The 15,521-nt window shown below is 44.9% G+C and overlaps 1 protein-coding gene across 1 annotated transcript in view; it reads left to right on the top strand.

Annotated features, from left to right (window-relative positions):
- Positions 1–15,521, top strand: part of MICAL2 (microtubule associated monooxygenase, calponin and LIM domain containing 2) — a gene marked incomplete at its 3' end in the record, with an annotated part of 301,381 nt that overhangs the window by 241,233 nt on the left and 44,627 nt on the right. The window contains exons 16-19 of the mRNA XM_088460527.1: positions 8,259–8,402; positions 11,597–11,722; positions 12,850–13,065; positions 14,871–14,972. Of these exons, the coding sequence (XP_088316653.1) occupies positions 8,259–8,402; positions 11,597–11,722; positions 12,850–13,065; positions 14,871–14,972 (588 nt within the window). The remainder of the gene's footprint in view (positions 1–8,258; positions 8,403–11,596; positions 11,723–12,849; positions 13,066–14,870; positions 14,973–15,521) is intronic.

The raw sequence follows: 15,521 nt of genomic DNA, 5'->3' as shown, positions 1-15,521 counted from the left end.
AATGCCATGAATATACACTATGTAGACAAAAGTGATTGTACATCTCCGCGCAAGTGTAATGCATATCATGCATACGAGTTCCCAGTGGCCACTAATGTGGCGGGTATGACAGTTGCACTTGGTAGGGAGGCCCATGCACCTGCAGCTCTACGGAAACAACAAATGTATTTATCAGGACGATAATGTACACTGTCATGTTTCCAGGGTGATAATGTACACTGTCATGTTTCCAGGGTGATAATGTACACTGTCATGTTTCCAGGGTGACTCTGGACTGGTATACAGAAAATTGTCCAGCTCAGAGTCCAGATCTTATCCCCACTGAGAACCACTGGGACAAATTGGAATGACGGGTGCGTTCTAGGTGACTCGCCCTTCCTCAGTGTCACAGTTGGTCACTATATATAGGACAGAATGGCAGAACATACCGCCTGCTGCTGTCCAGGAACTTGTGTTCAGTTTGCCAAGAAGGGCGTCTGCAGTAATCACTACACGTGGTGACCTACACAGTACTGACGTCACTATAACATCTCACTGCACGTGGTGACCTACACAGTACTGACCTCACTATAACATCTCACTGCACGTGGTGACCTACACAGTACTGACGTCACTATAACATCTCACTGCACGTGGTGACCTACACAGTACTGACCTCACTATAACATCTCACTGCACGTGGTGACCTACACAGTACTGACCTCACTATAACATCTCACTGCACGTGGTGACCTTCACAGTACTGACGTCACTATAACATCTCACTGCACGTGGTGACCTACACAGTACTGACCTCACTATAACATCTCACTGCACGTGGTGACCTACACAGTACTGACGTCACTATAACATCTCACTGCACGTGGTGACCTACACAGTACTGACCTCACTATAACATCTCACTGCACGTGGTGACCTACACAGTACTGACCTCACTATAACATCTCACTGCACGTGGTGACCTACACAGTACTGACCTCACTATAACATCTCACTGCACGTGGTGACCTACACAGTACTGACCTCACTATAACAACTCACTGCACGTGGTGACCTACACAGTACTGACCTCACTATAACATCTCACTGCACGTGGTGACCTACACAGTACTGACCTCACTATAACATCTCACTGCACGTGGTGACCTACACAGTACTGACCTCACTATAACATCTCACTGCACGTGGTGACCTACACAGTACTGACGTCACTATAACATCTCACTGCACGTGGTGACCTACACAGTACTGACCTCACTATAACATCTCACTGCACGTGGTGACCTACACAGTACTGACGTCACTATAACATCTCACTGCACGTGGTGACCTACACAGTACTGACGTCACTAACATCTCACTGCACGTGGTGACCTACACAGTACTGACCTCACTATAACATCTCACTGCACGTGGTGACCTACACAGTACTGACCTCACTATAACATCTCACTGCACGTGGTGACCTACACAGTACTGACCTCACTATAACATCTCACTGCACGTGGTGACCTACACAGTACTGACATCACTATAACATCTCACTGCACGTGGTGACCTACACAGTACTGACCTCACTATAACATCTCACTGCACGTGGTGACCTACACAGTACTGACCTCACTATAACATCTCACTACACGTGGTGACCTACACAGTACTGACGTCACTATAACATCTCACTGCACGTGGTGACCTACACAGTACTGACATCACTATAACATCTCACTGCACGTGGTGACCTACACAGTACTGACCTCACTATAACATCTCACTGCACGTGGTGACCTACACAGTACTGACATCACTATAACATCTCACTGCACGTGGTGACCTACACAGTACAGACCTCACTATAACATCTCACTGCACGTGGTGACTTACACAGTACTGACATCACTATAACATCTCACTGCACGTGGTGACCTACACAGTACTGACCTCACTATAACATCTCACTGCACGTGGTGACCTACACAGTACTGACATCACTATAACATCTCACTGCACGTGGTGACCTACACAGTACTGACGTCACTATAACATCTCACTGCACGTGGTGACCTACACAGTACTGACGTCACTATAACATCTCACTGCACGTGGTGACCTACACAGTACTGACATCACTATAACATCTCACTGCACGTGGTGACCTACACAGTACTGACCTCACTATAACATCTCACTGCACGTGGTGACCTACACAGTACTGACCTCACTATAACATCTCACTGATCTATTTACTGTCACTGTCCAATCACTTGTCTACATAGTGTAGTATGAGGAAGTACAATACATTACTTCCAGTCACTACCACAACTCCCAGCGTACTCCATCTGATGCTGGGTTAGAAGAATATGAGTGTTGTATTACCACAACTCCCAGCGTACTCCATCTGATGCTGGGTTAGAAGAATATGAGTGTTGTAGTACCACAACTCCCAGCGTACTCCATCTGATGCTGGGTTAGAAGAATATGAGTGTTGTAGTACCACAACTCCCAGCGTACTCCATCTGATGCTGGGTTAGAAGAATATGAGTGTTGTAGTACCACAACTCCCAGCGTACTCCATCTGATGCTTGGTTAGAAGAATATGAGTGTTGTAGTGCGTCACACAGCCGGCTCCAGATACAATACACAAGCTGTCTCGCTCAGACCGATCTGTCTTCCTTATCTCCGGACTATTTTCTAAATCTGTGTTTTGTTTGCAACTGTGTAACATGTTTAGAGCTTGACCAAAATTCTTTCCGAGCTTTAAATTCCAATACTCCCTGCAATACTCATTCCTGACCTGCAATACTCATTCCTGATAGTGAGAGGGGGAGAGGGGGGAGCTCCGTGCTCTCACTAGGAGGAGAGATAAGGGTCTGGCTAGTCAATTATGTTCTGAATAGGCCAAGCTCTTGTTTTGCAAACAGCTCAGAGGCCAAATATAAAACATAATAATTAATTGTTGTAATAGTCTGGGACATAAAACCTTTGCATTTAAGCCTATAAGAAAACACAGCCAATTTATACATCTGCAAAAAATAATGTTATGTAACTTGTATTATATTATTTAATATTATTACCCACTAGAGAGCTGCATATTATCGACAGTTTTGTCACTGCTTCGTACAATTCTATTTGCTGCATCAATAAATGTACAAATAAAATTAATGAAAAAATAAATAAATATATATATATATATATATATATATAAAATATATATATATTTATATTGTGATAGAAGCACTGGAGAAGTTTGGTATGGCATATATGTGTGTCCCAGATTCCTTTCATATGTGTTTCCAAAAATCCCAGGAAAGCCTGTTATGCCAAACAGACCAGAAGTGTCGGCTTTTGGTAAAAGCCGGATAATGGGTCCTGGGGGTGTGGATGTGAGAAGAGACGGAGGGCTCCATCCACAGGCCATTCCAGGTGTTGGGCCTTTCAGTCTGACAGGCTGATTAGTAGTTGCACCTGGAAGTGGCTCATATAAGCTGTGTTAAGTTTTGGTTGACTGTCTCACATACCCTGGGGAGAACAGACACTGAGGTTTGTTCAGAAACACTGTGATATTTTGAAATTACTGTGTTTGTATTTGTGGTAAGGCATTAGGCCCTGCCACTTGTAGAGAGGGAATAACCTGTCTAGTTAGTGCCCAGACAGGCTAGGACTTATTTTTATGTTTTGTTTATTTTGTTGTTTATATTGCACAATAAAACTGGTTCCGACCAGCTTGCACGAAAACCCTGGACTGGTGTGCTGTTTCCTGGCTGCTGTGTGTAAGGAGGTGTCCATCTGCCCCAGGGGAGGGACCCCCTACCCCGACTATATCACAAGTGGTGGAGAATGCGGGCAGATACACTGAAAAAACTGCAGCAAGAGGAAAAGTTTTGCATTGAAAATTTAAAGAGACAGACACCAATTTGTTGTTTGGATGTCAACCTGTGTTTTGTGGAATCCACGAAGGTGGCGTTGGTAGATGCTTAGAGAGGCAAGATTCCACTTCCAACCTCACCTAAAGACAACATGGAGGACATTGTTAAGGCCTTACTGCAAGCTAATAAAAATCAGCAGGAAACTAACAAAGCCTTGCAAGAAGCTACCAGAACTCAGCAAGTCGCCATAGAGGAAACCCATCAGGCCTTAAGAGAGGTGGTACAAAAGCTGGTAGTCCGGTCTGGAGATGCTTCCTCTGCTCTTCCAACTCACACTCACACCATACGGGCCAGTCACTTTCTGCAAAAGATGACCCAGAATGATGATGTGGAAGCGTATCTTACGGCCTTTGAAAGAACTGCAGAAAGAGATAATTGGCCTAAAGAGCAGTGGGCAAGTCTCGTGGCACACTTCCTGTCTGGAGAACCACAGAAAGCCTACTATGACTTGTGCCTGGCTGATGCGAAAGACTATGTTAAATTGAAACAGGAAATCTTAACTCGATTGGAAGTCTCAGTATTTGTTCGCACCCAACGAGTTCACCGCTGGGAGTTCCAAACGGAAAATCCTCCTCGCTCGCAATTGCATGACCTCGTACATCTTACCACAAAATGGCTACAGCCAGAGACTCTTAACAGGACCACAGATCGTGGAAAGGGTCATTATGGATCGATATCTGCGATCTCTACCTGCAATTCTGCGCATGTGGGTGAGCCATGCGGGCCCTAAATCCACAGACCAGTTAGTCAAACTGGTGGAGAGATACGTGGCGGCTGAGGAACTGTTGAGTGTGCCCCACCGAGCCCCGATTCCGCAACGGCGATCTCCCGTGATCACTGGTAAGACTGTTCCAGGGGAGAAGGGTGCTGGTCGATGGAATGTACTTAAGACTGTGGGTTTGAAACCCGGAGATAGGCCAGCCATGCCAGGAAGGTTCCTACCCTGTAATAGACTTGATAATAGTATGATCCAGTATATCCGATGTGGTGGTTTGGGCCATATTGCTGCTAATTGTTCACTCACCTCTGAACCTATGCAATGTGATACTGCTTACGTCAATTGCAAAATGTCTTTATATATAATATATATATATTTTAATCTTGTGTGCTCGCTTAAGCAGCATGTAATCTATTAGTAGCTGGGTTTCAATGTCCAGTGTACAATTGATCTATAGACTAGAGACATATGGTGCAGCTTACATTGTGACAGTCACAATTCCCTAAGGCATTGATAAAACTGTACTTCTAGTACCCCAATACATAGCTGTGGCCTTCTTGTAGGTCCACACTTGTATATAAAGACATGTACAGTACTACTTACATAGGTGCTCCTGGGGAACTAGGTGTTTAGCTTCAGCTCAGGCTGTTCTAACAGTGTATTCTGCCTCACAACTCTGAGGTCTTGGGTTATTGCATCGAGACCTTGGACACTTTAATGTAGTTCTGTCCCCGAGAGTTACTACTGTATCTAATACGCCCCTTTTCGAGGGACCTATTATTATTATTTTAAAACTACAGTAATTTGCTCCAGTGGTGCACTTAGCAGCGCCCAGTACAATGTATGTGTGTATATATATTTATATCCCATTTTTCGTATGAATATTCCACTGAGAATGCAGTGTTCCAAGTACTATATAAGCATGCTGATCTCCCGGTGCAGGGGTCTGACAGTAAACTTACTCTGATAATCGGGAAAACATGCTTAAAACCCTAACCGGGGTTCTGAATACAGGTATATCCCTTTTCTAGACATAACTAACACATTCTATATCTGTGTACAGGTACCCTTCTCGGTATAGATTCCGTTACTCCATAATATTGACTTGACACAGACTAAACAGGGCTATCTCAGCAAGATAAGTCTCTAAAGCGGTGGCCCATATGTGGATTCCTATCAGAATGTAGAGAATCCAGGTTCTGTTCCATCCTCTGGGCTTAATTGGTTAAATGATAACAGACTGCATTTACGGATGGACGGCTTAGGCCTGGGTTGTATTATATTGGTGGGTATGAAGTAAATTCTTGCCCCTGCAGTGCATTTTTATTGCTTTCAATATCCCTCTCGTGACCACTTTAAATGTCAAGGGTCACTGGTGGGGATCCAATGCCATTTCAGGGTCTTAGTTAATACCTTACGCTATCCTGTGATTCTACCTCTTTGGCGAATACGCAGTGCACCATTATAAGTGTTAATGTGATGATACTTCCACTAGCAGACCGTTTTTTGGGGTATATGTGTATTCTCTATATGGATACACATTCTTATTGGAACACTCTGAAGTAAGGTCATAGATTGCGGTCCTGTTGTAGCACTTTCATGTCTCCACTAACAATTCTGCTAGTTTTTTGTACATTATTTTCTATTGCAACATCTCCAGGCTGAAGTCTGCGCTGTAGAGCCTTGGGTCTTAGACCACCAATGCTACTCTTTATTCCTGACAAGGCGGGTTACTGTGAGCTGTAAAAGGTCAGTGACATTCTTCTGGTCGCTCACAGGTAAGCAGACTGTTGTAAGAAGAGTTGCCCAAGAGCCAAAGACCACTTGTGGAGAGCTTCAGAAAGACCTGGAATTAGCAGGTACAATTGTTTCAAAGAAAACAATAAGTAATGCCCTCACCCGCCATGGCCTGTATGCACGCTCACCACACAAGACTCCATTGCTGAAGAAAAAGCATGTTGAAGCTCGTTTAAAGTTTGCTGCACAACATTTGGACAAGCCTGTGAAATACTGGGAGAATATAGTCTGGTCAGATGAGACCAAAATGTAATTCTTTGGATGCCATAATACACACCATGTATGGAGGAGAAATGGCGCTGCACATCACCCCAAAACCGCCATACCAGCAGTGATGTATGGAGGTGGGAACATCATGGTGTGGGGCTGTTTTTCAGCATCCGGTACTGTTATACTTCATGTCATTGAAGGATGGATGAATGGAAAAATGTAACTCTTTGGATGCCATAATTCACACCATGTATTCAATTGCTGTCAGAGAAAGAAAATAAAGCTGCTAGAATGGCCCAGCCAATCACAGCCAATCACCTGACTTGTATCCAATTGAAAATCTTTGGAAAGATCTAAAGATCAGAGATCATAGAAGAGGCCACGGAACCTTCAAGACGTGAAGACTGTTTGTGTGGAAGAATGGGCCAAACTCACACCTGAGCTATGTACAGTATGTGACTAGTTTCTCCATACAGGAGGCGTCTTCTAGCTGTAATTACCAACAAAGGCTTTTGTACGAACTATTAAGTAAATGTCAGTAAGTGTGTCAATACTTTTCCCTGTGTCATTTCACATTATTACACATAACATAATTTATGGACATCTATGGTTTGATCCCTTTGCATGTGTGGATTATATGGGTTGTTGCTGACATCTGGTGAAATGTAATTACAACAGCCCCAATATACATATATTTACTGAGAAAAATGTTCATGTGTTCAATACTTATTTTACCCGCTGTATGTATGTGTGTATATATATATATATATATATATATATACTGTAAATACACACAAACTCAGCACCACATAAGGACGACAGCTTTGCCATATGCACATACATAATACTTAGCAGAATAGCAAAACCATCGGTAACATGGAGTACCATCGCAGCCTCACGCACAGTTGCACAAGCCCTGACCTTACTCAGAAACTGCTAACAACCACGCACGCTATGAGACCTCGCACTGCGTATGGCTTCGTAGTAAGCAATTTATGCACGCCTGGCAATTTATGCGAACACACTGGCACGCCTGCATTTCCCCGTCCACCCCCCGTCACCTCCCACAAACGGCACTTCCTGTCAATCACTCTGCGATGGGTCTGCGTAGCCTCTGCGACCGCAGTGCCTGGTTCGCACACGTGCACTGCAATGCGTACACGTGCAGAACACAACAATCAGCCGACTGCGTGCACATTAGCAACTGCGATCCTTGCTGAATCAGGCCCCACGATTGAGCGCTTATAGCGTGACAGCCACATTTACAGCAGCGCTGCAATTTATTCACGTCACGTGAGCTTCAAGCAGTTAGTCTCGTCCTTTGACTACACTAGAGAATGGGTTAATCGCTCATCTATGTAAAACGCTTTTTAGGGTCACTCAGTAGTAAGATTTCATAATGATAACTCTCTGGAGATTCGTCAAGTAAAGCAACATAAAGTAGCACAGCACTGTCTAATGTCTGTAATAATCACCTAAGCCCTATGTACAAAGGGCTTCCTCCCCTGTTATACCCAGTGTGGCAGCGATTGGTACCCGGGCTGACGGAACAGGTAAGAGGCTCGGCAGACACCAGGTAATATGTCTGATGTTTCCTTTTTTTGCAGCCTGCAAACTTTGTAAGTGAAAGCTCTGGGAATGAGTGCAGCGACACGAAGGAGGTCATTAATCAGAATAAAGTCAGATCTATGGCTACGCAGCTGCTGGCCAAGTTTGAAGAAAACACATCCAGTGGATCAGTAAGGAGACAGGTAAATGCCCAAAATGTGCCCATTCCACATCTGCTTCCCATGGCATAGCATCCGGATAATGTGCTTATTCTATACTCAACTTGTCAAGACTTCAGGATGTCACTGTCTAAGGACATTTACTGTTGTTTCATATAGAAGAAAAAAAACTAATGTTCAAACACACAAACACTGCGTTACCATGTAATAATGATCTGACGCTGTCCAGACGTCTTCAGGATCTTCACCTGCTCCAGGTAACAGCGGACGATAGCCCAGTGTATTTGCAGTGTGTGGTTTATGTCACATAAACACTGGTGGGGTCACATGGAATGACCGATGGGGATAATGTACTAATAGAGAGTAATGTTAGCCGAATTGCCTGATGATGGATTAACCATTTACTAATGAGTCTCCAGGACCATTTCAGAATACAAAGTCCACCACATTGCGGCTGTGTATTTATCTATGTGTCTGTATAATTGCTCCCTTCTATGTGTTTCCGTTCAGACACAAATTTAGTGTTATGATTACAGAATGACCTTTACATCTGCACTGATCAGTCCTATTGGTAAATTTACAAAGAATCGTGTATAATAAGAGCACGCCGGACATCGCTTGGATTCGCAAGAGTGTTCAGCGACCAAAATCACGGATTTACTAAGAATCGTGTTTTCCTGTCTAGTTTGATCCGATGGTGATATTTATGCAGAGCCCCCAGTAATGCCCTTAGTGCCCCCAGTAATGCCCCTTTATGCAGAGCCCCCAGTAATGCCCTTAGTGCCCCCAGTAATGCCCCTTTATGCAGAGCCCCCAGTAATGCCCCTTTATGCAGAGCCCCCAGTAATGCCCCTTTATGCAGAGCCCCCAGTAATGCCCCTTTATGCAGAGCACCCAGTAATGCCCTTAGTAGTGCCCCATTAATGCCCCTTATGCAGAGCCCACAGTAATGCCCCTTTATTACTCACCCCCAGTAATGCCCCTTTATGCAGAGCCCCCAGTAATGCCCCTTTATGCAGAGCCCCCATTAATGCCCCTTATGCAGAGCCCCCATTAATGCCCTTAGTAGTGCCCCTTATGTAGAGCCCCCAGTAATGCCCCTTTATGCAGAGCCCCCAGTAATGCCCCTTTATGCAGAGCCCCCAGTAATGCCCCTTTATGCACAGCCCCAGTAATGCCCCTTTATGCACAGCCCCAGTAATGCCCCTTATGCAGAGCCCCCAGTAATGCCCTTAGTAGTGCCCCTTATGTAGAGCCCCCAGTAATGCTCCTTTATGCAGAGCCCCCAGTAATGCCCCTTTATGCAGAGCCCCCAGTAATACCCCTTTATGCACAGCCCCAGTAATGCCCCTTTATGCACAGCCCCAGTAATGCCCCTTTATGCACAGCCCCCAGTAATGCCCTTAGTAGTGCCCCCATTAATGCCCCTTATGCACAGCCTCAGTAATGCCCCTTATTTTGTGCCCCCCAGTAATGCCCCTTAATTTGTGCCCCCTCCCAGTATAGAACAGACCCCACTTACCTCTATCTTACTTACCTCTCTTCACGCTGGCCGCTGGGCACCGCTCCCGCGTAGACTCCTGCTGGTCACTGGATCTAACTACATCCAGCAGGGCAGGCGCTCACATAGCGGGTGATGTCATGACGTCACCCGCGCACTGCATCTCTAGGAACGCTGGCCTCTGGAGTGATCAGAGACCAGCGTTCCAGCACAAATATTATGTGGCCCAGTCACTCCTGCCGCGATTGGAGCTGAGCTCCGATCGCGGCAGGGGTGACTGGGCCGCATAATATATGTATTTGGGCCCACATGGTGGGGCCACATAAATAGCTTCTTTGGGCCACGAGTTTGACATCCCTGCTCTATGGGGATCTATATCTAAGCATATTACTGCTAATATAGAATATTTCTTACCTCTTTTTATGTGTGTTCTCATTTATCTATAATGTACTAAGTGGTTCCCATAGATTGATGTATATGGTTCCTTTACAATACATATAACCGTGTCCCCATTGTTTGTCTATGTGTATTATGCGTTTACTTACTTACTTAATATATTTAATCATTTACGGTACCTGGCCTTTCTGTGTAGGGTTTGTATTTGTAGTTCACTCTCCGCCAAACTGTAATATTTTGAAATGAATCCCCTTTGATATTGTAATATGACCTGATGTAATAATCGGTTTAGCTCGTGTCCAGCTGTTTATCTGATTCGAGAAGAGTTTTGTTATTGTTACTCTAGTAGAAAGTATTTTTTTAGCAATACTGTATGTAGTAATAAAGGCATGGGTTATATGTAGTAATAAAGGCATGGGTTATATGTAGTAATAAAGGCATGGGTTATATGTAGTGATAAAGGCATGGGTTATATGTAGTGATAAAGGCATGGGTTATATGTAGTAATAAAGGCATGGGATATATGTAGTAATAAAGGCATGGGTTATATGTAGTAATAAAGGCATGGGATATATGTAGTGATAAAGGCATGGGTTATATGTAGTGATAAAGGCATGGGTTATATGTAGTAATAAAGGCATGGGATATATGTAGTAATAAAGGCATGGGTTATATGTAGTAATAAAGGCATGGGTTATATGTAGTAATAAAGGCATGGGTTATATGTAGTAATAAAGGCATGGGTTATATGTAGTAATAAAGGCATGGGTTATTCTGCTTCCCACTACATGAATGTAGATGGGAGCTGCCATTTCGCAGCCTTATGCTGATAAGTCTGTCTTAGGAGAAGCAGGGAGACCATTCGCTGGACTGTCAGGTGTCAGGGGACTTGCTGGGTGCATACTAGACACCAAGGTGGAGACTATCCTCCCTCAAAACTGAATTCACCTTTGGGCGCTGTCCTGTAAATGAATATACCATGCCGATTGTATTGGATCTTTGCTGCACAGCGCTGTCCCGGATCCTCATGGCACCTTCCAGTTAGCAGATGCTGAATCGCAGAGCTGTCTGTCAGTGCAGGGTATATTATCCTTGTGTCTATGGTTAGATACATTTTATATGAAGGTTTAATCTACTTGTTTTATTGTTTCACATTAAATGGACTGAGAAGCAGAGAAGCTGTCAGCAGTTATACATAATTATAGACTCCGGTAAAGCCGCATCGCCCTGGCCGCCTCATTCCTCTTTCATCCTGACACTCCTGCTAATCTCTTCTCTCTCTTTTCTGCTGTCGTTTCCTCACCGTCCCTCCACTCCGCAGGCTTTACCCCTATCTGATAACTCTACGGCAGAGCTGCAACGCTGCCAACCAGCTCCTGTTAACCCTCGCTTTGCTAAACCTCCGGAGCCGACCCTTTGTCCTGTTCAGACTGAGCCTAGAAGGCAGGTATGGTGCCACGTATACGCTGCGTACAGTGAGTATATTGCCGTACTCAGGGGTTAAGGCATGGCCGCGGTGTGCTGTATACACCTGTGCTGGTAGCTTGATCTTATGGGGCAGTATTGTGAAGTTTTACTTATATAAACTAGCAGTTGACACCATCAATGAACCCTAAAGGATTACTTATCAAATTAACCGTAAAACACTTAGGGGCTTATTCAGAATTGCGCACAACTCCATTTTATGGACAAACCTTGCACATGCTCCATACCCGAGTGTATGCAGCTATAATCCGCTAATAGTAATGGCCGCTGCTTTCACACACAGGTGCGTACTGCGGAATATTCGCATTTATTGTCGTACAGGAAATGTGGCCGCACGTGTGTGCAGCTTCCAATCGGTCCCTTTCTATCATAGGCAACCTGTGTCTCTCTAGTGGTTGTGGAACTACAAGTGCCAGCATATGTAATATCCTGAGATTTGTAGTTCCACCACAGTTGGAGAATGGTTTCCTCAGTAGAATAATATGTACAGATCATTCTGGCTGTGACAGAGGTCAGTGCGCAGCACCCGCCTCGCTAAGGGCCCTCTCGTATTAACGCTACTGGCTCATTCATAGCATAGACAAACCTTCAATTAATGCATAATTAAGCTAATCATGGTATGATCACATTATTTATCTTACTTTTCAGTTTTTTGCAATTTGTTTGATATAGGAAAGGAAAGAAGTAACTAAGTCACATTTCATTGGTGACATTGTATCATGATAATACAAAGCTGAGCTTTTCAGTGTAGCTTATATATCATTTCCTTCCTGAGAGATTAGAGCCTGTGAGAACCCCACCAATCCAGACATGCCGTCCCATGAAAGTGTCTGGCTATAAGGGTTCCCCTAATTTACACGGTCACCCACGGGCCTGTCTCAGGAGTCACATCTCTGTATCGGCGGGTCCCCAGGTCAGATAAGATACGAGCGCTCCCCTTTCATAAGAAATATGAGACAGACATTCTATACATCTATAGGGGGCTGATCGCAGATTACCGCCATCATGAACGCGTTGTGTGAAGTCATGTGATGCATGGGATTTTGCCTAGAACAAGGAACCCTTCTTTTCATTCGCAGTGTTTCCCAGTTTCAGGCAGTAGCTAGGACTCTGGTCAGACCAACGTCACCACCGACCTTGCCCGCCACAGCTATTGTGACCAGGGAGCCGAGGTCTAGAGGAGACACAGAGACACCCTCCATCCCTGCAGACAGTAAGGACTCTCTCACCTCCGCCTGTCCTTCCGCTCTGGCTCTCTCTGGTATCTTAGAGCGTCTGCAGCACATTGAAGAAAGGGCTGAGCAGGTGACCGGCCATATAGCGTATAATGTACATATATCATGTGTGCTGTTCCTCTGCTGCACAACATCTGATCAGTCAGTGAGACAATACACAGTAACGTTTCCTGTATGTACTATATAAGGGCTTGGATGCTCCCCTTGTGGCTGATTTTGACAGTGATTGGCCCTGAGGAAGTTAAGAGTAGGGAATGTCAAGTCATCAAATGTGATTGGCTGTGAGCTCCTGCCACCAATCAGATGTGATCTTCAGCTCACAGCCAATCGGATGCATTCCTCCCAGCACTGCGCACACATCTCCCAGACTGTTAGGGGGATATTTACTAAAGAGAGAGTTTTTAGAAGTGGAGATGTTGCCCACAGTAACCAATCAGATTCTACTTAACATTTATCTAGCTCCCACCAGATAATAGCTAGAATCTGGTTGCTATGGGCAACATCTCCACTTCTAATAACTCTCTCTTTAATAAATTTACCCCTGATTGTCCCTCATTTGGGGCTTCTATGTGTCCCAGGTGCCTCGTACCTCAGTGATGTCACTAGTTCCCTGTGACTTTTGACGCAGTCGCTGACACCAACACGCGATGTGCCCCCACCTGTCAGCTACCTCTCCTCCCGAATTACCACCCATAAATATGCATAGATTTCCCTGTAATTTCAATCTGCGCAGAATCGCCCCTTGTGTCTTTATATAACAAGTGACTCTCTACATTTTATACCCTAAATCGTATGTGAATGTGGGACAGGTCTCATTGGGTCTGTTACACTCTAGTCCATCATAGGGCGGTATTTAATTAGATTAATTAGTTTTGCGTACGTGATAAAGTTTTGCATGCCGCACTTTTTCCCTACATTGTGTATTTTAGCTGAGGAAACTTATCGCGCGCGTCCCCACTATTCGCCCTATTCAGTTCCAAAAAACGCAAAAACGGCGACACGAGAAGTCAGAACAGGCGGAAAGTGGTGTCAGAATCGGGGAAATCAGCCTGAACCCCCCAAAAAGATGCAGAAACATTGGGGATCAATGTAGTAGTGTCTGATTAGCCCTAATAAAACTTTGGGGTACTTAAGTTGGTACAATTGCCGGTAATTAGCGTCTTTGCACAAGTGGCGAAGAATGGCATAATGAAGTTTGTGTTTGGAGAAAATAAGTAGTCCTGGCAAATTTGGGGAACCTGAGAATGGGTGCCAGCATCTTTTATTGTCTCTAAAGTGAAGTTTTAATGAAAGTGAAATTCCTCCCCCAAAAAAGCACCTGCAACCCCCAAAACGCATGACCCTTTCTTAGAGCACCCCCAGAACCTTATGTCGCTAGTTTGCCAACTTTTCGCCCCCAAATTCAAAGTACTTTTTTGGGGTGTTCTTCAGGTTTTTTTTCTGGAATTGTTTGGCGCAGTTGTCCATTGGGGGCTCTGAGTGGTTTCCCCCCTTTACACCCCAAAACAAAAATGTTGCACTTCTCATCTCCTGCTATTCATAGGTGAATCTTTTTCGCATTGACTTTCTGCGTACGTGAAAAGTGGGTGGAATTGAATACGGAGATAAGTTTACAACAGGCGAAAAGTCGCAATCGGCGATATTTTTTTGCGGATCTCGGCTTTTCTTGGCTAATTGAATACGGGCCATAGTGTGTAAGAACGGCATCCTGTGAGATGGGCACTAAACCGAGTGCAAGCAATGTGCCATCAGCTTGTATCTGTCTAGTGCAGGGATTCCTGTGATATTAGGGCAGATCGCCCTCCGCCTGTCACTGCTCTATTTCTGCCTCTCACTTTCCTCTCCCCTCTCTGTTTCCTCCTTTTCCCGTTCCAGAGAAGAGCTCAGGCTTTAGCAATACGAGACTTTCATAAAAAGAATATCAGAGAAAAGGCGGCACACCTGGCCTCCATGTTTGGATGCGCGGATCTCCCACAGGTGAATATCTGGTGTCCGTGGTGTAATATACTCCGCATCTCTTCACGTGAATCTACAGATGTGCCCACATACACACACCAAATAGGCCCGTTTGCCACCTGACGAACGTTGCCACTTAGCCGCACAAGCGTCCCACCAGAGTACCCAGAATGCTGACGCTGGCGCCTCATGTAGCTGCTGTGACTCAGCCGCTAATCTGGGTAAATAGAAATAGGTCTGATTCCAATGTCCGCGCTGCGCCTAGTACCACAGACGCTATACGTGAATTTGTATGTGGTTACGATGCAAATAAGACACAAAATTCAGGAAAAAGTGGGAAAGCATGGGAATCTCCGCCCGTGGCTGGGCGTGTAGGTCGTAGCAGGTATCTCGCCCCATATGGCGCACATCGGCGAAGTGTATGAGGACACATCTCTATAGCTCGTTAAACATCAGCTTGCTGGGTCTGGGAGAAACTGGGGCAGCAGACAGGTGTGCTGTCACCAGCGGCAACCAGGCTGATTTTATTGTTTTGTGCTTCAGTTTGTCCTCTGTAGTAATAATTCCTAG

The sequence above is a fragment of the Taudactylus pleione genome, unplaced genomic scaffold, assembly GCF_031769625.1.
Source record: "Taudactylus pleione unplaced genomic scaffold, aTauple2 ptg000047l, whole genome shotgun sequence".
In the NCBI taxonomy this organism is placed as follows: domain Eukaryota; kingdom Metazoa; phylum Chordata; class Amphibia; order Anura; family Myobatrachidae; genus Taudactylus; species Taudactylus pleione.
The sequence above is the reverse complement of the archived record's forward strand: the minus strand, read 5'-3'. Positions and strand labels throughout refer to the sequence as shown.